The sequence below is a fragment of the Phacochoerus africanus genome, chromosome 8 (genome assembly GCF_016906955.1).
Source record: "Phacochoerus africanus isolate WHEZ1 chromosome 8, ROS_Pafr_v1, whole genome shotgun sequence".
Lineage (NCBI taxonomy): Eukaryota > Metazoa > Chordata > Mammalia > Artiodactyla > Suidae > Phacochoerus > Phacochoerus africanus.
In genome coordinates this window covers 28211200-28233043 of record NC_062551.1, presented here as the reverse complement: position 1 = coordinate 28233043, position 21844 = coordinate 28211200, and the positions used below count along the sequence as shown (strand labels likewise).

General features: G+C 42.8%; 1 protein-coding gene across 2 annotated transcripts in view; it reads left to right on the top strand.

Moving 5' to 3' along the window:
• Window positions 1–21844, top strand: part of RANBP10 (RAN binding protein 10) — a 76815-nt gene that overhangs the window by 16060 nt on the left and 38911 nt on the right. For both annotated transcript variants that reach the window (XM_047789850.1, XM_047789849.1), the window contains exon 3: window positions 14356–14408. In XM_047789850.1, coding sequence (XP_047645806.1) covers window positions 14356–14408 — 53 coding nt within the window. The remainder of the gene's footprint in view (window positions 1–14355; window positions 14409–21844) is intronic.

Genomic DNA, 21844 nt, shown 5'->3' with positions numbered 1-21844 from the left:
TTTGATCAGCTGCGCCCTTTCTAAACCCTTTCCGCAGCTTCCCATTGACTTCCCATGCAGGCTGTATGTGAATAGCTTGTTTCTTGCTCCAGCTTTGGCTCTTTTTAGGTCTCCCTTAGCTGTGACCCAGCCACAGTGAACTTCTCTCAGTTCCTTGACCGTGGGGCTGTTTTCTTGCCTTTACGCCTCAACACATTCTGTTGCTTCTGCGTGGAACATACTCTTTTTTTTTTTTTCCTCTCATTTCCTTTACTAGGTCTTGGCTCAGCCTTCACTTCCTCTGGGAACCCCCAAGTCAGTGCACCCTGATTCTCTGGCCCTCCCCTGACTTGGCATTAGAAAGTGTCCCAGGGCAGAAAATCCTCCCTTGTGTTCCCAGGGCTGTACTAGACACAGAAGATCTTTGCGCATGGGTGACTACAAAGGCCTTGATGAAGAGAAATTTATCACACTTGGTTTTACTGAATTACTCAGTGTTAGCAAGGATCAAGCAACTTTAAACAACCCATCCATTCTCTTTCTTTTTTTTTAACCCATTCATTTTCAAGCGCCACCAGAAATCAACAGAGGAGAGGCTTCTAACATCATTCTTCCTGCTCTTTAAACGCAAAGGTGAACTTACTTGTGTTTAGGGTTTTTCATTGTACCTTTTCCTTACTCTTTTGCCTCATTCTTGGTAGCTGTCAGAGAGCTAGGACTGCATCAGTCCAGGACCTGGCAAAGCACTACATATATCATTTGTTGGTAACTGAGAGGGAACCTTAGGCTTGCTTGTAAGATTCTTTGTGAGTGGATGGAAAAGTGAATTTCCCCTGTTTCTGTTATATTACTAGTTCTGTGGTTTAAGTAGTTTAATTTCACAGTGCTGAAGTCCATTGTCACATGAGGATGCATGTGCCTAGTATCCATGAGGATGCAGGTTCAATCCCTGGCCTCACTCAGTGGGTTGAGGATCCAGTGTTGACTCAGGCTGTGATGTAGGTTGTAGATGGGGCTTGGATCTAGCATTGCTGTGGCTGTGGTGTAGGCCGGCAGCAGCAGCTCTCATTTGATCTCTGGCCTGGGAACTTCCATATGCCACAGGTGTGGCCTTAGAAAAAGAAAAAAATTGTCTACATTCTCCCTAAAACTTGTTATTTTCTGATTGTTGTAGTTGTTGTTTTTGTTAATAGCTATACTAAAGAGTGTGAAGTAGTATCTCAGTGTGGTTCTGATGTACATTTCCTAAGTGATGTTGAACATCTTTTCATGTGCTTTTTGGCTATTTGTATCTCATTTAAAGTCCTTTGCCATTTTTAATCACGTTGCTTGTTTTTTTATTCTTAAGTTGTAAGAGTCCTTTGTATGTCCTGCATATTAAACCCTCATTAGATATATGATTTGCAGATTTTTTTTTTTTTTGCCATTTCTTGAGTTTTTTTCACTGTGTTGCCAGAGTCCTTTGACGTAGAAAAGTTAGATGTAGTCTAGTTTATCTGTGCTTTGGATATCATATCCAAGAAATCATTGCCAATTTGACTGTCATAAAGCTTTTCTCCTGTTTTCTTCAGAGAGTTTTATAGTTCTAGGTTTTACATTTAGGTCTTTGTTCCATTTTGAGTTAATTTTGCATATGGTTTATGGTAAGGGTCTAACCTCATTCTTCTGCGTGTGGATATCCACTTGTCCCAGCACCAGCTGTATATCCATTTGAAAATCCAAATGTCCCATTTGTTGAAAGACTGTCACTTGCCAATTGAATTGGCATTTTTATTGAAATCAGTTGACTACATATAGGAGGGCTTATTTCTGGATTCCCTATTTCATTATGCCTATTTTTATGCCAATACCAACACTGTTTTGATGAGATTTTTGGTAAGTTTTGGAATAAGGAAGTATAATTCCAACTTTTTTCTTCTTTTTCATGATAGTTTTGGCTATTCATTGTCCCTTGAGATTCCAGATGGATGGCATTGACTCTATATATTGCTTTGGGTAATACTGACATCTTGACAATATTGTCTTCCAGTCTATGAATACAGATGTCTTTCCGTTTATTTTTGTCTCTCTCTCTTTTTTTTTTGACCACACCCACAGCATGTGGAAGTTCCCCAGTTAGGGATTGAATTCATGCTGCAGCTGTGACTCAAGCCACAGCAGTGACAATGCTGGACTCTTTTTTTTTGCTTTTTAGGGCCACACCTGAGGCATATGGAGGTTCCCAGGCTGGGGTCTAAACAGAGTTACAGCTGCCAGCCTACACCACAGCTACAGCAACATCAGATCCATGCTGTGTCTGTGACCTACACCACAGTTTAGGGCAATGCTGGATCCCTAACCCACTGAGTGAGGTCAGGGATTGAACCTGCAACTTCATGGTTCCTAGTCAGATTCGTTTCCACTGCGCCATGACTGGAACTCCACAGTGCTAGATTATTAACCCACTGAGCCATGAGGGCACTCCGCTATTTTATTTTCTTTGATGGTGTTGTAAATGGAATTTTTTTTATTTTCTTTTTCAGTTGTTCAGTGTTAGTATGTAGAAATACAACTGCTTTTTGTGGGTTGATTTTGTATCCTGTGACTTTGCTGAATTTGTGAGTTCTTAGAGTTTTTTTGTGGCATCTGTAGGATTTTCTACATGTAAGATCATGTCATATGCGAACAGTGATAGTTTTACTTGTTCCTTTCCAATTTGGATGACTTTTATTTCCTTTCTTTCTTGTCTAATTTCTTTGGCTAGAACTTCTAATCCCCTGTTAAATAGAACTGACAAAAGCAGGCATCTTTGTCTTATTTGTTTTTTTTTTTTTTTTGTCTTTATAGGGCTGCATCTGTGGCATATGGAAGTTCCCAGGCTAGGGGTCTAATCGGACCTATTGCTGCCAGCCTACTCCAGAGCCACAGCAACACCAGACCCCAGCCACGTCTGTGACCCACACCACAGCTCAGGGCAACGCTGGATCCTTAACTCACTGAGCAAGGCCAGGGATTGAACCTGCAACCTTATGTTCCTAGTCGGATTTGTTTCTGCTGCGCCATGATGGGAACTCCTTATTTCTGATCTTAGAGGGAAAGTTTTCAGTCTTTTACCATTGGATATAATGTTAGCTGTGGGTTTCTCAAAATGGCATTTATTATATTGAGATAGTTTCCTCTTTTTTTTTTCGGGCCACACCTGCAGCATATGGAAGTTCCCAGGCTAGGGATTGAATTGGAGCTGCAGCTGTTGGCCTACACTGCAGCCACAGCAGTGCGGGGTCAGAGGTGCAAATGTGACCTCCACTGCAGCTTGCAGCAATGCTGGATCCTTAACCCACTGGGTGAGGCCAGGGATCAAACCTGCGTCCTCATAGATAACAGTTGGGTTCTTAACTCACTGAGCTACAGTGGAAACTCTGAAATATGCCTCTTATACCTCCGAGATATAATGTTCACTTATACCTAGTCTGTTGATTGTTTTTGAGAAGTAATTTAATATATTGTACAATTTACCCACTTACAGTGTATAGTTCAGTAATTTTTAGTATATTCACAGTGTCCTTGTAGTTTTTCCCCCTCTTTGCTTATCTCAGACTGGTTGGATAAAGAGTTTTCAGATGTATGAAGATTTGCTGGAAGGGTGTTATCTTTTTGTAATTTTAGGACATCCTACTTTTGGAAAAGACTTAATGTCATCCAGTGTTTGAAGAGTTAGGAGTCATTCCCTTTGAACACTGTGTTAGCTCCAACTTCACATGGACATGCAACTTAGGCGCCTGTGGGGCTGCTCCCTGTGTCATTGACATTCATGAGGGCATGATATCCAAGTATGGGTATTGGTTTCCTGTGGGTGCTCTGCCCTTAGCATATCTACTCGGAGTCTCAAGTTGACCTCACCCTGGTATTTGTACAGAGGCCGCCAGACCATCCACCAGTAAATACTCTCCCACTCATGGGGCAGTCTATAGGAAGGTATTGAGGGCTAACTGCTGGCAGTGGAAGAGGCTTCCCCTGTGGGGAGACCTTAGCAACTTGTGTTTGAATGCATGTGCTCTAGTAATTCCCTGTTCCCATGGGGAGTTGTGGAACCAGAGCCCTGTTGCTGGTGGCCAAGCATATTCTTCCTGGATGACCCTTGACCATTTTGTTATTTGCATTAGCCTTGAGTGGTGGTTGAGGGTCACCCAGGAAGCATATGTGCTCTAAACACAAACCCTCATCTTACTGTCAGGGATGGGATCACATGTGGTGTTAGGCAAGGCCAGGACCCTCTGAACAGAGCAAGATGAGTGGCCTGCCATTCAGGTTAAGAAAACTCCTGGCAATGCTGCACTTGCATATGTTGATTGATAATTGCAGGGCAGTTGTGGTCGTTTGCTGCTTGGTCCGCGGAGGCATTAAAGGAATGGAGACCAACTTTTGGCAGCCTCTTCCATGTAAAGTAAGGAAGCTGATTATTTGAGCTGCTGTTTTTCTGGGGAAATGTACAGGTTTTAGTCTAATAGGAATCTTTCCAGCAGATTTACACAGCTTCTTCTTCTGATGGTTTTTAAAGGTCTCCTTCTGGCAAGAGGTAGCAGGCAGTTTGAGAGTCTCGAGTCCTTTGAACTGTGGAAGTCATTCTTTGAAGTGCTGTTCCTTTCCCTTTTCTCCTTTCCCTTCCCTTCCCTTTCCCTAACCCCTGTAAGCCAGTTATTAGGGCCATGTGTTGATTGGTGTCTTTTTCCACATCCTGCCCAGCAGGATGAGGGTAGCTGGTTTCACAGGAAAATGGGTGGGTCAGAGCCTTTCCTCCCTGTGCCTCTGAAACCCGTTGGTGCAGCTGGCCATAGAAGGGCAAAGGAGCATTACTGCAGAGGGAAGGCTCACAGGTTCAGGAGCACCATGTTGTGGGAACTCTCTGGTAGTATTAGGAAACAGATACATTTGGTGCATGGAATGTGCCAGGAGAGAAAAGCAATAGTCTAAAATGGGGCAGTGTATGTGAAATGGTTTCTTGCCAGTTACAGCAGGGAACAGTGGAATGTAAATGTACAGCTACTTGGAAATGGTCAAAATAAGGCAACCCCATGTAACTGTATTTTTAAAGTATTTACTTAGGAATTTCTGTCATGGTGCAGCAGAAACGAATCCAACTAGGAACCATGAGGTTTCAGGTTCTATCCCTGGCCTCGCTCAGTGGGTTAAGGACCCGGCATTGCCGTGCGCTGTGGTGTAGGTCACAGACATGGCTCAGATCCGGTGTTGTGGCTCTGGCGTAGGCTAGCAGCAACAGCTCCAATTGGACCCCTAGCCTGGAAACCTCCATATGCAACAGGTGCAACCCTCAAAAGACAAAAAGAAAAAAAAAAGAAAGAAAGAAATAGGTAAAGTATTTACTTACTTATTTTGTTCTTATTTTGTTTTTGTCGGACCTGCAGTATATGGAGTTCCTGGCTAGGGATCATATCCATCCAAGCCACAACTGCAGCAACGCAGCAACCCATTGTGCCAGGCTCAAACCTGCGTCCCAGTGCTCTAGAGATGCTGCTAATCCTGTTGCACCACAAAGGGAAGTCCTGCTTTAAAAAAAAAAAAAAACCCAAAACAAAAAACATTTTTTATTGTGGTAGAATATATATAACAAATTTTACCATTTTAATTTTTTTCTTTTTCTTTTTTTTTTTTTGGCCGTACCTGTGACGTGCAGAAGTTCCCAGACCAGGGAGCAAATCCATGCCATGGCAGTAATAATGCCAGATCCTTAACCTACTGAGCCACCAGGGAACTCTCAATTTTTATTTAAAAATTTTTTTTGGCCACACCCATGGAAAGTGGAAGTTCCTGGGCCAGTGATCGAATCTGTGCCACAGTAGTGACAACACCGGCTATTTATTTATTTATTTATTTATTTTGGTCTTTTGTTGTTGTTGTTGTTGTTGCTATTTCTTGGGCCGCTCCCGCAGCATATGGAGGTTCCCAGGCTAGGGGTTGAATTGGAGCTGTAGCCACCGGCCTACGCCAGAGCCACAGCAACGCGGGATCCGAGCTGTGTCTGCAACCTACACCACAGCTCATGGCAACGCCGGATACTTAGCCCACTGAGCAAGGGCAGGGACCGAACCCGCAACCTCATGGTTCCTAGTCGGATTCGTTAACCACTGCGCCACGACGGGAACTCCAGCACCGGCTATTTAATCCACTAGCCCATCAGGGAACTCTTTAACTATTTTTAAGGGTACAGTTTAGTGGCATTAAGTACACTCACATTGTTACACAATTATAAAGTTATACCTTAGCCATCTTGGTTGGTGTTTTCATTATTGTGAGAGACTCAACTATCTCTTGATGCTCATGTGTGGTTAATATCAGGCATCATGTGTGGGCTTCTACTATTTTACTCTGAGATGGTGATGACTTGTTTCTCTTATTTCTCCCTTCTTGGGGAAATACCTCACTGTTTCTTTGTACATTGAAAATATTTAGACAAAACAAAAACTTGTTCATTTCTTTTTCTGACCTGCCCTCACTGAAACATCTTTGACAGGGTTGCGCAGCATGAGTCCCACCTTGCTGTGGCTGCCATAGTTCTTTAAATACCTGGGTGAAAGGAAGGGGGGGGCAGTCTCTGGGGCCTCACACATCACCACCTTAGCTTTGGATAATTGAGGAAGCCAGTGGTGACTGTATGGGCTGAGGGTAATGACTTTGGAGACCCCAGAGAAAAAGCTTTGTGTGAGGTGTCTTTACAATCCTATATGGATCCAGCTGGCTATACTTTGTTGTTGTTGTTGTTTTTAATTCAGTGAATTTTATTGTATTTATAGTTGTACAGCCATCATCACAACCCAGTTTTACAACATTTCCATCTCAAACCCCCAGCCCATCCCTCCCCACCACAACTTGTCTCCTTTTATATCCATAAGTTTTTCAAAGTCTATGAGTCAGTATCTGTTCTGCTAAGAAGTTCATTGTATCCTTCTTTTAGATTCTGCATATAAGTGATAGCATATGAAATTTGTGTCTCATTAACTTCACTTAACATGATCATTTCTAGGTCCATTCACGTTGTTGCAAATGCCATTATTTCACTCCTTTTTATTGCTGAGTAATTTTCCATTGTGTATATATACCACATCTTTATCCACTCCTTTGTTGGTGGACATTTAGGTTGTTTCCATGTCTTGGCTATTGTGTACAGTGCTGCAGTGAACATTGGGGTACATGTATCTTTTTGAGTCATGGTTTTCTCTGGATAGATGCCCCAGAGTGGGATTGCTGGATCAAATGGTAATTCTATTTATAGTTTTTTGAGGAGTCTCCACACTGTTTTCATAGTGGCTGCACCTGTTCCACTGATCTCTATTTCTGTTTTTGTGCCAGTACCATACTGTTTTGAGACTGTAGCCTTATAGTATAGTTTGAAGTCAGGGAGCCTGATTCCTCTAGCTTCATTTTTCTTTCTTAGGATGGCTTTGGCTATTCTGGGTCTTTTGTGTTTCCAAACAAACTTGGAAATATTTTGTTCTAGTTCTGTGAAAAATGCCATTGGTGATTGCCATTGGGGTTGCATTGAATCTGTAAATTGCCTTTAGTAATATAGTCATTTTGACAGTATTGATTCTTCTAATCCAAGAGCATGGTGTATATATCTTTCCATCTGTTTGTGTTATCGTCGACTTCTTTCATCAGCATCTTATAGTTTTCAGAGTACAGGTCTTTTGTCTCTCTCTCTTTTTTTCCTTTTTTGCTTTTTAGGGCTGCACCCATAGCATATGGAAATAAGTTCCCAGGCTGTGGGTTGAACTGGAGCTACAGCTGCCGGCCTACACCACAGCTGCAGCAACGTGTGATCCAAGCTGAGTCTTTGACCACCACCACAGCTCACAGCAATGCCAGATCCTTAACCCACTGAATGAGGCCAGGGATTGAAACCCTCATCCTCATGAATCCTAGTTAGGTTCGTTAACTGCTGAGCCACAAAGGGAACTCCTTTTCTCTCTCTTTTTTTTTCTTTTGTCTCTTTAAGTAGGTTTATTTTAGGTATTTTATTCTTTTTGATGTGACAGTAAATGGGATTATTTACCTAATTCTCTTTCTGATCTTTCATTGTTAGTATATAGAAATGCAGTTGATTTCTGTGTATTATATTGGTGTCCTGCAACTTTACCAAATTCATTGATGAGCTCTAATAGTTTTCTGGTAGAGTCTTTAGGATTTTCTAGGTATAGTATCATGTCATCTGCAGTGATAGTTTGACTTCTTCCTTTCCAATTTGATTCCTTTTATTTCTTTTTCTTCTCTGATTGCCATGCTTAGGACTTCCAAAACTATGTTGAATAGTAGTGGTGAGAGTGGACATCTTTGTCTTGTTCCTGATCTCAATGGGAATTCTTTCAGATTTTCACCATTGAGAATGATGTTAGCTATGGGTTTGTCATATATGGCCTTTATTATGTTGAGGTAGGTTCCCTCTATGCTCTCTTTCTGGAGGTTTTTTTTTGTTTTTTGTTTTGTTTTGTTTTTAAATCAGAAATGGGTGTTGGATCTTATCAAAAGCTTCTTCTGTATCTATCCAGGGGATCATATGGTTTTTATTCTTCAGTTTGTTAATGTGGTGTATCACACTGATTGCTTTGTGGATATTGAAAAATCCTTGCATCTCTGGAATAAATCCCACTTGATCATGGTGTAGAATCCTTTTAACGTATCGCTGGATTCGGTCTGCTAGTGTTTTGTTGAGGGTTTTTGCATCTGTGTTCATCAGTGATATTGGCCTGTAATTCCTTTCCTTTCTTCCTTCCTTCCTTCCTTTCTCACCCAAAGCATGTGAAAGTTCCCAGGCTAGGGGTTGAATCGGAGCTGTAGCTGCCGGCCTCAGCCACAGCAATGCCAGATCTGAGCCATGTCTGCAACCTACACCACAGTTCATGGCAACACCAGATCCCCAACCCACTGAACAAGACCAGGGATCAAACATTGTCCGCATAGATACTAGTTGGATTCGTTTCTGCTGTGTCACAACAGGAACTCCTGTAGTTTTCTTTTTTGTGTGGTTTCTCTGTCTGCTTTTGGAATCAGGGGTAATGGTGATCTCATAAAATGAGTTTGGGAGCATTCCTTCCTCTGCAGTTTTTGGAATAGTTTCAGAAGGATACGTGTTAACTCTTCCCTAAATGTTTGATAGAATTCGCCTATGTAGCCATCTGGTCCTGGACTTTTGTTTCTTGGAAGTGTTTTATTCACAGTTTCAATTTTAGTACTTGTGATTGTACTGTTCATCTTTTTTATTTCTTCTTGGTTCAGTCTTGGAAGATTGCACTTTTCTAAGAATTTGTCCATTTCTTCTAGGTTGTCCATTTTATTGGCATATAGTTGCTTGTAGCAGTCCGTTGTAACTTCTTTTTCATTTGTATTTTTGTTGATTTGAGTCCTCTCTCTTTTTTTCTTGATGAGTCTAGCTAAGGGTTTATCAATTTTGCTGATCTTTTCAAAGATCCAGCTTTTAGTTTCATTGATCTTTTCTATGGTTTTCTTCATTTCTATTTCATTGATTTCTCTTTATTATTTCTTTCCTTGTGCTAACTTTGGGTTTTGTCTGTTCTTTCAGTAGTTGCTTTAGGTGCAAAGGTAGGTTGTTTTTTTGAGATTTTTCTTGTTTCCTGAGGTAGACTTGTATTGCTATAAACATTCCTCTTAGAACTGCTTTTGCTGCATCCCAGAGGTTTTTGGTTTGTTGTGTCTTTGTTGTCATTTCCTTCTAGGTATCTTTTAATTTCCTCTTTGATTTCTTCAGTGATCCATTGGTTGTTTAGTAGCATGTTTGTTAGTCTCCACATGTTTGTGTTTTTTTGCAGTTTTTTTTTTCTTGTTGATTTCCAGTCGTGTAGCATTGTGGTCAGAAAAGATGATTGGTATGATTTCAATTTTCTTAAATTTACCAAGGCTTGATTTGTGGCCCAGAATGTGATCAAGCCTAGAGAATGTTCTGTGTGCACTTGAGAAGAGTGTGTATTCTGCTGCTTTTGGATAGAATATTCTAAAAATATCTATTAAGTCCATCTGGTCTAATGCATCATTTAAGGCCTGTGTTTCCTTGTTGACTTTCTGGATGATTTGTCCATTGCTATAAATGGGTGTTCTCTACTATTATTGTGTTATTGTCAATTTCTCCTTTTGAAGAGTTCCATTCGTGGCACAGCGGAAACGAATCCGATTAGGAACCATGAAGATGTGTGTTCTGTCCCTGGCCTTGCTCAGTGGGTTAAGGATCTGGCGTTGCCATGGGCTGTGGTGTAGGTCACAGGCATGGCTTGGATCTGGTGTTGCTGTGGCTTGGCGTAGGCTGGCAGTTGTAGCTCCGATTGGACCCCTAGCCTGGGAACCTCCATATGCCATGGGTGTGGCCCTAAAAAGCAAAAAAAAAAAAAAAAAAAAAACCCACAAAAAACAAACCAATTCTCCTTTTAAGGTTGTTAGCAGTTGCCTTGTATGTTGAGGTGATCCTATGTTGGGGGCATATATGTTTACAATTGTTATATCTTCTTGGATTGCCTCTTTGATCGTTATGTAATATCCTTTGTCTCTTATACTGTTCTTTATTTTAAGGTCTGTTTTGTCTGATATGAGTATTACTACTCCAGCTTTCTTTTGATTTCTGTTTGCATGGAATATTTTCTTCCATCCTCTCACTTTCAATTTGTATGTGTCCCTAGAACTGAAGTGGGTCTCTTGAAGACAGCACATATATGGGTCTTGTTTTTGTATCCATTCAGCCAGTCTCTGTCTTTTGGTTGGGGCATTTAGTCCACTTATATTTAAGGTAGTTATTGATATGTATGCTCATGTTCCCATTTTGTTAACTTTTTTGGATTTATTTTTGTTGGTCTTTTTTTGTTTGTTTGTTTGTTTGATTTTTAGGGCTGCACCTATGGCATATGGAGGTTCCCAGGCTAGGGACTGAATTGGAGCTACAGCTGCCAGCCTATACCACAGCCACAGCAACAGGGGATCCTAACCACATCTGCAACATACACCACAGGTCACGGCAACATGGGATCCCTGATCCACTGAGTGAGGCCAGGGATCAAAGCCATAGCCTCATGGTTCCTAGTCAGATTCGTTTGCACTGCAACACGTTGGGAACTCCTATCCTGCTTTTTCTGAACACAGATCTTTGTGTCTTCATTTTCCACTGCTCCACAACAGGAACTCCCTTGTTGGTCTTTTTTCTTCCCTTCTCTTGTTCTTTTCACTTGTGGTTTGATGACTATCTTCAGTGTTGTGTTTGGATTGCTTTTGCTTTTTTGTGTATGTATCTATTGTAGATTTTTGGCTTGCAGTTACCATGAAGTTTTGATATAGGAGTGTGTGTATGTATATATATAACATTGTTTTAAGTTGTTGGGCTCTTAGTTGCAACCGCGTCTGCAACCTGCACCACAGCTCACAGCAGTGCCAGATCTTTAACCCACTGAGTGAGGCCAGGAATTGAACCCAAATCCTTGTGGATACTAGTGAGGTTCATTACTGCTGAGCCATAATGGGAACTCCCCCTTGCTTTTCTTTAAAGCTTTTTGCTTTCTCCTTCAAATCTAAGTGAGAGCCTTGCTGGGTAGAGTAATCTTGGTTGGAGGTTTTTTCCTTTCATCACTTTACGTATATCATGCCACTCCCTTCTGGCCTGCAGAGTTTCTGCTGAAAAATCAGCCAGTAACCTTAGCAGGGTTCCCCTTTTATGCTTTCAGTATTTTCTCTTTGTCTTTAATTTTGGTCAGTTGATTAATACATATCTTGGGGTGTTTGTTCCTCCTTGGGTTTACTTCATATGGTACTTGTGCTTCCTGGATTTGAGTGAGTGATTCCTTTTCCATGTTAGGGAAGTTTTCAGCTATTATCTCTTCTGGCCCTTTCTCTCTTTTCCTTCTGGCACCCCTGTAATACAGATGTTGGTGTGTTTAATGTTGTTCCAGAATTCTCTTAAACTATCTTCATTTCTTTTCAGTCTTTTTTCTGTTTTCTGTTCTGTGTCAGTGATTTCCAGTAGTTTGTCTTCCACCTTATCCATTTTTCTGCCTCCTGTATGATGTTGTTGGTTTCTTCTAGTGAGTTTTTCATTTGTTACTGTATTTTGCATCTCTGCTTGCTTAATCCTTAAATCTTGAATTTCTTTGCTCATCGTTTCTTGTAATTTATTAATCCTTGCCCCCAGTTTATTTTCAAGATCTTTTTTTTTTCTTGTCTTTTTTCTTTTTTAGGGCCGCACCTGTGGCATCTGGAAGTTCCCAGGCTAAGGGTCCAATGGAATTGTAGTTGCTGGTCTAAGCCACAGCCACAGCAATGCCAGATCTGAGCCACACTTGCAACCTACACCACAGCTCATGGCATATTTCCAAGATCTGAATCATCTTTACTGTCATTAGTCTAAAGTCCTTTTCATGGATGCTGGTAATCTCCAGCTCACTTAGCTATTTTTCTGGGGTTTTTTCTTGTTCCCTTATTTGAGCCATAAATCTCTTTTTATTTTGTATAGATTTTTGGTGTGTCTCTTTTTTGCAGACAATAGGATTATAGCCTCTCTTGCTTCTGATGTCTGAAGTTGGTATGGGGGCTTGATGCAGGCTTCCTGATGGGAGGGACTGGTGCCTGGGCACTGGTAGGTGAAGCAAATTCTTATCCCTCTGGTGGGTGGGGCTTTGTCTCTGGGTGTGATTAGAGGAGGCTGTGTGCTTAGGGTGTTTTTAGGCAGCCTGCTTGCTGATGGGTGGGGCTGTTGTTTGGCCTGGGGCTTCTCAGCCCTGATGGATGGGGCCAGATTTTTCAAAAGTGGCTGTCTCTAGAGGAGTTCATGTTGACAATTATTCCTGAGATCTTTGCCTCCATGTCCTTCCCCCACAACAAACTGCAGTAACCCCTGTTTTCCCAGGAAGATCCTCCAAGAACTGCAGGCAGATCTGACCCAGATTCCTATGGAATCTCTGCTTTGCCCTGGGACCCAGTGCACATGAAAGCCTATGTGCGCCTTTCAAGAGTGGAGTCTCCGGGATTTCCCATTGTGGTGCAGTGGAAATGAGTCCGACTGCTATCAGTGAAGATGCCGGTTCGATCCCTGGCCTTTCTCAGTGGGTTGGCGATCCCGTGAGCTGTGATGTAGATTGCAGATGTGTCTCAGATCCTGAGTTACTGTGGCTGTGGCGTAGACTGGCAGCTGTAGCTCTGGTTCAACCCCTAGCTCAGAAACTTTCATGTTCCACAGGTGTGGCTGTATAAGGCAGGGAAAAAAAAAGTGGAATCTCTGTTTCCCCCAGCTCCATGGAGCTCCTGCGCACAAGCCCTGCTGGCTCTCAATGCCAAATGCTCTGGGGACTCCTCCTCCCAATGCCATATCCCCAGACATGGGAACCTGACGTGGGTCTCAGAACCCTCACTCCCATGGGTGAGCCTCTGTGATACAGTTTCTTTCCAGTCTCTGGGCTTCCCACCCAGTGGATATGGGATTGCTTATATCGCATTAATTGCTCCTCCTACCATCTCGATGTGGCCTCCTTTCTGTCTTCTGGAGTAGAATATCATTTTTGATAGTTTGCAGTCTATTTTGTTGAAGGTTGTTCAGAAGTTGGTTATAGTTTTGTTGCTTTTATGAGAGAAGGTGAGCTTCAGTCCTTCTACTCCACCATCTTAATTCTGTCTCCCAGCTGCCTGTACGTTGGGTCCAGCATGTCTTGGCCCTTGCTGAAGAATGGCTTGTCCCTGTGGCCTTGATCTTGCGTTATTCTGCTAAGCGCTACCTTGGATTGAACTACTTTAGGCACTTTTGGCAAATAGTTTCTGCCATCTTAGCTGGAGCCAGAAACCAAGGGACTGGAAGCAGTGATTCCAAGAAATTTTCCTCTGAAACGGAAGGTTTCAGAGGAAACCTTCCTCCAGTGGTTCTTTCTTTTTTTTTTTTGTTCTTTTTAGGGCTGTACCTGCAGCGTATGGAAGTTCCCATGCTAGGCATCGAATTGGAGCTACAGCTGCCAGCCACAGCCACAGCAACTTGGGATCTGAGCTATGTCAGATCCTATACCACAGCTCACAGCAATGCTGGATCCTTAACCCACTGAGCGAGGCTAGGGATTGAACCCTCATCCTCATGGATCCTAGTTGGGTTTGTCAAGTCACTGAGCCACAAAGTGAACTCCCTGAAGCTCTTGATTACAGATACTACCTCCTGTTTCTTTAGCTGCTTAAGGCATTGAGATGATTTCCATTAGAAAATCAAATGTAAATGTTTTCCAAGAACCACTGCTGTGTTAAAAGAGTCTCTACATCCATTGCTTTTCCTTTTTTCCTGCTTTTTACCAAGAAATATTTGAGAAGGGAGATGCGTAATCATTTGCTAACCAGAATTTTTGTGTATGTGCTTTTTCAAAGGTACATGGGAATAGGACTCTCAGCTCAAGGAGTCAGCATGAACAGACTTCCTGGTGAGTCACTGGTTAAGAGGACATTTTTTCTGCTCTCTTGATCCATTCTTTGTTGAGAGTCATGGTGGCAGCCAACAGACTGGAGAGGACTTTGTTGGCTGCCTACGCCAAGCCAAGCCATTGGGTGGAGGATCCTGAAAGGTGGCCATTGGGCTGGAATGGTATGGGCTTCCATTCCAAAAATTAATGGGCAAATGATTGTCCTTCATGGAATTTGAACTGTTTACATTTAAAACCAAGCAACCTGAGCTTGCCCCCAGTGGGGATACACCCCAGTAGCCCTCACTCCCATTGGCCTTTGCTTGACCAGTCTGAGACTTAATTTACCATGTTAATGACCACAGTCTTTTTTGAGTATAGTTGATTTACAGTGTTGTGCTAATTTCTGCTGTGCAACAAAGTGACTTAGTCATACACAGACACACACACACACACACACACACACACACACACACACACACACGCAGGCACATGTACATTCTTTTTTTTTTTTTTGGCCGCCCCCCTGGCATATGGAAGTTCCCGGGCCAGGGATAGAACCTTTGCCACAACAGCGACCCAAGCGACTTCAGTGAGAACTCTGAATCCTTAACCTACTGCACCGCAAGAGAACTCCTCTTTTTTTTTTTTTTTTTTTTTAAATACTACTTTCCATTATGGTTCATCCCAGGAGATTGAGTTTAATTAGTCTATCCATTCTAAATGTAGTAGTTTACATCTCCTACCCCCAAACTCCCAGTCTATCCCTTTCCCTCCCCTTTCCCTCTTGGCAATCACAAGTCTGTTCTCTGTGTCTGTGAGTCCATGTCTGTTTTGTAGATAGGTTCATTTGTGCCATATTTTAGATTCCACATATGAATGATACTGTATGGTGTTTGTCCCTTTCTGACTTCACTTAGTATGATAATCTTTAGTTGCATCCATGTTGCTGCAAATGGCATTATTTTGTTCTTTTTATAGCTGAGTAGCATTCCATTATGGATCTACACACACACACACACCCTGCATCTTCTTAATCTATTCATCTGTCAGTGAACCTTTAAGTTGTTTCCAAGTCTTGGCTGTTGTGGATAGTGCTGCAGTGAACATTGGGGGTTGTGTATCCCGTTGAATAATTGTTTTGTCTGGGTGTATGCCCAGGAGTGGGATTTCTAGATCATATGGTATTCTATTTTTAGTTTTCTGAGGAACCTCCACACTATTTTCCATAGTGGTTGCATTAACTTACTTACACTGCTCCCAGCACTGTAGGTGTGTTCCTTTTTCTCCACACCTTTCCCAGGATTTATTTGTAGACTTTTTAATGATGGCCAGTCTGACCACTGTGAGGTCATACCTCATTGTGGTTTTTATTTATTTATTTATTTATTTTTATTTTGGCCACACTCACGACATGCAGAAGTTCCAAGGCCAGGGACTGAATCTGTGTCCACAGCAGTGACAATGCCAAGTCTTTAACCTGCTGAGATATCAGGGAACTCCGACCTCATTGTTTTGATTTGCAGTTTTTAATAATTAGTAATGTTGAGCATCTTTTCCTGTATCTACTGGCCATCTGTATGTTAATGACCGTGGTCTTTAAGTGACCTCCCATGTGGAACACGTTTGGGACAATTTCTTTTTCTTTCTTTTTTTTGGGGTGGGTGGGGGCATGGCGTGCAATGGCTTGATGGGATCTCAGTTCCCAGAGCAGAAATTGAATCTGGGGAGTTCCTATTGTGGCGCAGTGGAAATGAATCCGATTAGCAACCATGAGATTGACCCTGGACTACAGCAGTGAAAGTGCTGAGTCCTAGCCACCTAGACTACCAGGGAACTCCCTGGGGGCAATTTCTTAATAAACAGGAGGAAGTGTACCAGACTTAGGTTTACAGTCAGTAACCTCAGATTTGTGGAATGTCCTGGACCTTGCAGATGGGCCTCCTCTACCACTCAGACATCTTTTCAGCTGTCTTCTGCCTAGCAGCTCATGCATACGCCTGTACTTGCCACGGATATGGGGACAGAAGCCTCCACCAGAAGCTGGTGCGTTCCAGAAAATGGTCCTAAGTCCATTTGTTCCTAGAGCGGCATAAGTGACATGGTGCAAACTGCCCTGTCACTGTGACAGAGGCAGGCAAAGTCCTTGTGTTTTTGCCTGGGCCCTCTCTACTTTTTTATGCCTCTGACACAGAGGAGGCAGCTGGCTTTTTCCACAGAGGGAGCAGCACTTAAACCTTATGTCTTTTCCAGTCTGTTCAATAGCAATCTGATTTTTTTTTTCTAATTAACTAATTTCAAGTATTGAAATTTAGACTTGCTCAGGATTCAACTAATTGTCAGGAATCTGACTTTTTAAAAAATGTTGGCTTTGATCTGAGCAGAAACTGGCCTTTAGTTATTAATCAGAATGTGTGTGGCATGTTTGGTCTCTTTGTGTAGCATCGCAGCTGTGATCTCTGTTATACAAGCCCTTGGCCTCAGCTGAATAGATGTGTCTACAGTGTCCCTTCCTCTGCTTCTTTGTGAACAAGGGGCTTAGAAAAATAATTTCCTGGAGTTCCCATTGTGGCTCAGTGGTAACAAACCCGACTAGTATCCATGGGGATGTGGGTTCAATCCCTGGCCCTGCTTAGTTGTTTAAGCATCGAGTGTTTCCTTGATCATAGGATGCAGACGTGGCTTGGATCTGACATTGCTGTGGCTGTGGCATAGGCTGGTGGTTACAGCTCTAGTTTGACCCCCCAACCCCCGAATCTCCATATGCTGCAGGTGCGGCCCTAAAAATAAAAGATGGGGAATTCTCTTGTGGCGCAGTGGAAACGAATCCAACTAGTATCCATGAGGATGTGGTTTTGATCCCTGGCCTTGCTCAGTGGGTTGGAGATCTTGCGTTGCCGTGAGCTGTGGTGTCAGTCACAGATACTGCTCTGATCTGGAGTTGCTGTGGTTGTGGTGTAGGCTGGCAGCTATAGCTCCAGTTCGACCCCTAGCCTGGGAACTTCCATATGCTGCAGGTGTGGCCCTAAAAAGCAAAAAAAAAAAAAAAAAAAAAGATGGCGCCATATGGAGCTGGCTTAGTCTGTTCACTTTGTTCATAAGATGGGGCTTTGGACCCTTCTGGGCTGCTTAGAGGTCAGCTGCAGATCACGTGCTCTAACATTGTTAATGTAATTTTGCAAAGTCAAACCCTGCCTGGGCATAGGGGTAGCCCCATAAGGAGAAAGGGCCTGGGGACAGTGGATAACATGTTAGTCTCCACACTGACAAACCAGGAGAGCTGGCATTTAACCGGTACATCTCTCTTTGACAAGAGAAAGGGGCCTGGATATTCTATGGGTATTGCGCCAGTCTTTATTTTCACTCTGCATGCCAGCTCCTGAGGGTTTTTCTTCCTGCCATATCTGATCATCTCTCTGATTATTCCTTAAGGTGGAAAGTAGGAATCAGGTTACATCTAGATAGGGATTCTCCCTAGAAATGACGGATGCCTCTGGTTTTTCCGGATATGGGGCTGGCTCAATGCCTGGGCGGACCTGGCACAGGACTGATGCAGGGATAAAGAGGAGACAGTGTCTCAGAAATGATGGTGAGCCTTCCACTCTTCATCTCAGTACTGGGTTTGGAAGATCAGAATCCCCTTTGGTGCTTTCCAGTTTCTGAAGATCACTTTTTTTTTCTGTTTATAACATTCTCCCAAACTGAAAGTATCATCATTCATAAACGGTTATACCTGAAACTGCTTGCCTGTACTTTGGTGGTGAGGTGCAAGATGGAGAATGGTAGCAGCTAAAGTCTTTCTGCCAGTTACTTCTGATTTCTGAGAGGCCATTGTTTGAGATGAAGGTTGTTTGGACTGTTTGGCTGTATGGTTGGTGGGAGGGGTGTGATGGTAGTAGCCTTAGTCACTAAGTGTCTAGAATTTGAGACTTTGATGTTAACTCCAGATGAAATGTTTGAGGGTTGATTTATTTCCTTGTTACACAAGGGTTTAGTGGAGGATAGTGGTTGGCGTGGTTACTGCAACTTCACAGTGGTGTCTCAGCCGGGCATGTAGGGGCAACTAAGAGTTTGCCAGATGGTTCTGGCGATATTTCTGTAGGGCCTACAAATGGATCCATAGGTTGTCTGCTCTGATGAGATGACTTCCTGGGAATAGTCAGGATGTGCAAGTTGAAGGAAAAGTCTTGGATACCATGGCAAGGAGCCTGGACTTCTATATGTAAGCAATGAGGGCTGCAGGAGTGTTTTGAGTAGGCCCAAGATGTGATCAGGTTTGCTAGTTCAGGAGTGAACTAGTATAGAGGAGGCCTTCCAAGAGGGGTCAAGGCTGAGCTGGGGCTGCTGGGAGGTAAGAACTGTAAGAGTTCAGGTGTGTCAGGGCACCTTAGGAGGTGGTAGATTATGCTTTAATAAAAACTCCCTTTCCTTGTCCTAAAATATTTAACTGGAAGCATTTCATTAGAAGTGGACAGTTAAATTTATAAATGCCTTGTGAGTGTACATTGAGATAACTCAATATATCTGACTTGAGAAGAATCCTACTGGGTCTTTGGGAGGGGTTCCTTATTTTCATTGCTGTGTATATAGATTATTTTCTATTTGAAAGTTTGGAAAACTTATCAGTGCCAGTTGGCTGGTGCTCCATCAGGGCCTGTTGGTCTTTTGGGGAGGATATTTTTTGGTATCCTCTACTTCTCTCTTTCTCTTTTAAAATACCTCAGCTCCAGGTGGATCCTCTTCTTCATGTCTGTGTTTCCCTCTTCCCACCTCTTCAAACTTGACTTTCTGCAGAACATCCCAGCCTGCGCATTGAGGGCTTCAGAAAGGGTCTGCCGTGGAAGAGGCCAGCAGTGCAGCTGGTCCCAGGTGGCAGGTGGGCAGGGTAGGCCAGAGAAGCCCCTGGAACCAAGTTACTTGGAGAGAAACCAAGGAGGGAAAAGGGGCTGAGGCACAGCGCTGGTCTCACTCCTTCCGCCTTCCTCTCTTATTAGCTTGTTCTAGTAGCAGCTTTTTTCTGTGGCATCAGTTTCAGTATACTCTGCTTTGGACATCTGGTTCTATTAATTTATAGGGAAATGACTATAATTAATATTATCAAAACCTAAAAAATCATCTTCATGATTGATCTTTTAGATTGAGTCCATTTTGCTAGTTATTTAAAGAAAGGACAATTAGTGTTATCAATCTGTTTTCTTACCCTTTTTTTGGCTACACATGTGGCACACGGAAATTCCTGGGCCAGGGATTGGACATGCGCCATGGCAGTGCCTCTAGCCAATGCAGTGACAATGCTGGATCCTTAACCCACTGTACCACAAGGAAACTCCATGATCTGTTTTCTTACTTATTCTTAAAATACCATAAAATTCACCTCTTTAAAGTATACAATTTACTGGTTTTAATACAGTTACAAAGTTATGCTACCGTCACTACTGTTTTTTTTTTGTTTTTTTTTTTTGCTTTTTAGGACCACACCCAAAGCATATGGAGGTTCCCAGGCTAGGGGTCAAATCGGAGCTGTTGCTGCCAGCCTACGCCACAACCACAGCAACGCCAGATCTGAGCTGAGTCTGTGACCTACACCACAGCTCACGGCAATGCCGGATCCTTAACCCACTGAGTGAGGCCAGGGATTGAACCCGCAACCTCATGGTTCCTAGTTGGATTCCTAGTTGGATTGCCACGACGGGAACTCCCATCACTACTGTCTAATTCTAGATTATTTTCATTATCCTAAAGAGAAACTCCATACCCATAATCAGGCATCCCCTGACTTTCCTTCCCTCTAGCCCCTGGAAACAGAAACCACCCTGCTTTCTGTCTCCATGGATTTTCCTATGCTGGAGATTTCATATCAGTAGACTCATATAATACGTGGCCTTTTATAACTGGCTTCTTTCAATTATCATAGTGTTTTCGAGGTTAGTCTAAGTTGTAGTGTGTATTAGAGCATCATTCTTTTGGCAGAATAATATTCTGTTGCATGGTTATATCACACTTTGCTTATCCACACACAATAGATGGTTATTGGGATTGTTTCCATCCTTTGTTTGATTGAGTGCTATTACAAACATTTTGTACAGGTTTTTGTGTAGACATGTGTTTTTATTTCTCCTGAGTGTACATCTAAGAGTAGAAATGCTGGGTCATATGGTAGCACTGCTTAATCATTTGAGGAACTGCCAGATTGTTTTCTGTAGTGGCTGCCACATTTTTCATTCCCACTAGCAGTGTAAGAGGGTTATGATTTCTCCATATCTTTGTCAACACTTGTTATCATCTGACTTTCTTTTTTTTTTTTTTTGTCTTTTTGCCATTTCTTGGGCTGCTCCCTCATAGCATATGGAGTTCCCAGGCCAGGGGTGGAATTGGAGCTGTAGCTGCCGGCCTACACCAGAGCCACAGCAACTCGGGATCCGAGCCATGTCTGCAACCTACACCACAGCTCATGGCAACGCTGGATCCTTAACCCACTGAGCAAGGCCAGGGATTGAACCTGCAGCACCAGGGGTTGAACCCGCAACCTCATGGTTACTAGTCAGATTCGTTAACCACTGAGCCACAACAGGAACTCCTCATCTGACTTTTTTTTTTGTCTTTTTTGCTATTTTTTGGGCCACTCCTGCGGCATATGGAGGTTCCCAGGCTAGCGGTCCAATTGGAGCTGTAGCCACTGGCCTACACCAGAGCCACAGCAACGCGGGATCCGAGCCATGTCTGCAACCTACACCACAGCTCACGGCAACATCAGATCCTTAACCCACTGAGCAAGGGCAGGGACCGAACCCGCAACCTCATGGTTCCTAGTCAGATTCGTTAACCACTGAGCCACGACGGGAACTCCCTCATCTGACTTTTTGATTGTAGCCATCCTAGTGGGTGTGAAGTGATAGCTCATTTGTGGTTTTTCATTTCATTTCCCTAATGACTAAGATGTCAAGCCTCTTTTTTTTTTTTTTTTTTTTTTTTAAGGGCTGTAGGTGTGGCATATGGAAGTTCCTAGGCTAAGGGTCTAATTGGACCTATAGCTGCTGGTGTACGCCACAGCCACAGCAGCTCCGGATCCAAGTCACATCTGCAACGTGCACCATACCTCACGGCAACGCTGGATCCTTAACCCACTGAGTGGGGCCAAGGATCGAACCTGCATCTTCATGGCTACTTGTTGGGTTTATTTCCACTGAGCCACAATGGGAACTCCTCTTTTTTTTTTTTTTTTTTTTTAATTAAAGTATAGTTGATTTACAGTGTTGTGCCAATTGCATCACTTGTTGAAAAGACTATTTTTTCCCCGTTGAATCATCTTGGTGCCTTTGTTGAAAATTAATTGAGCCAGAGGTGTATGGATTTATTTCCAAATTCTCAGTTCTATTCCATCGATCTATATGTTTTTCCTTGCACTCGTACCATACTGTCTTTTTTTTTTTTTGGCTGTCCCATAGCATATGGAGTTC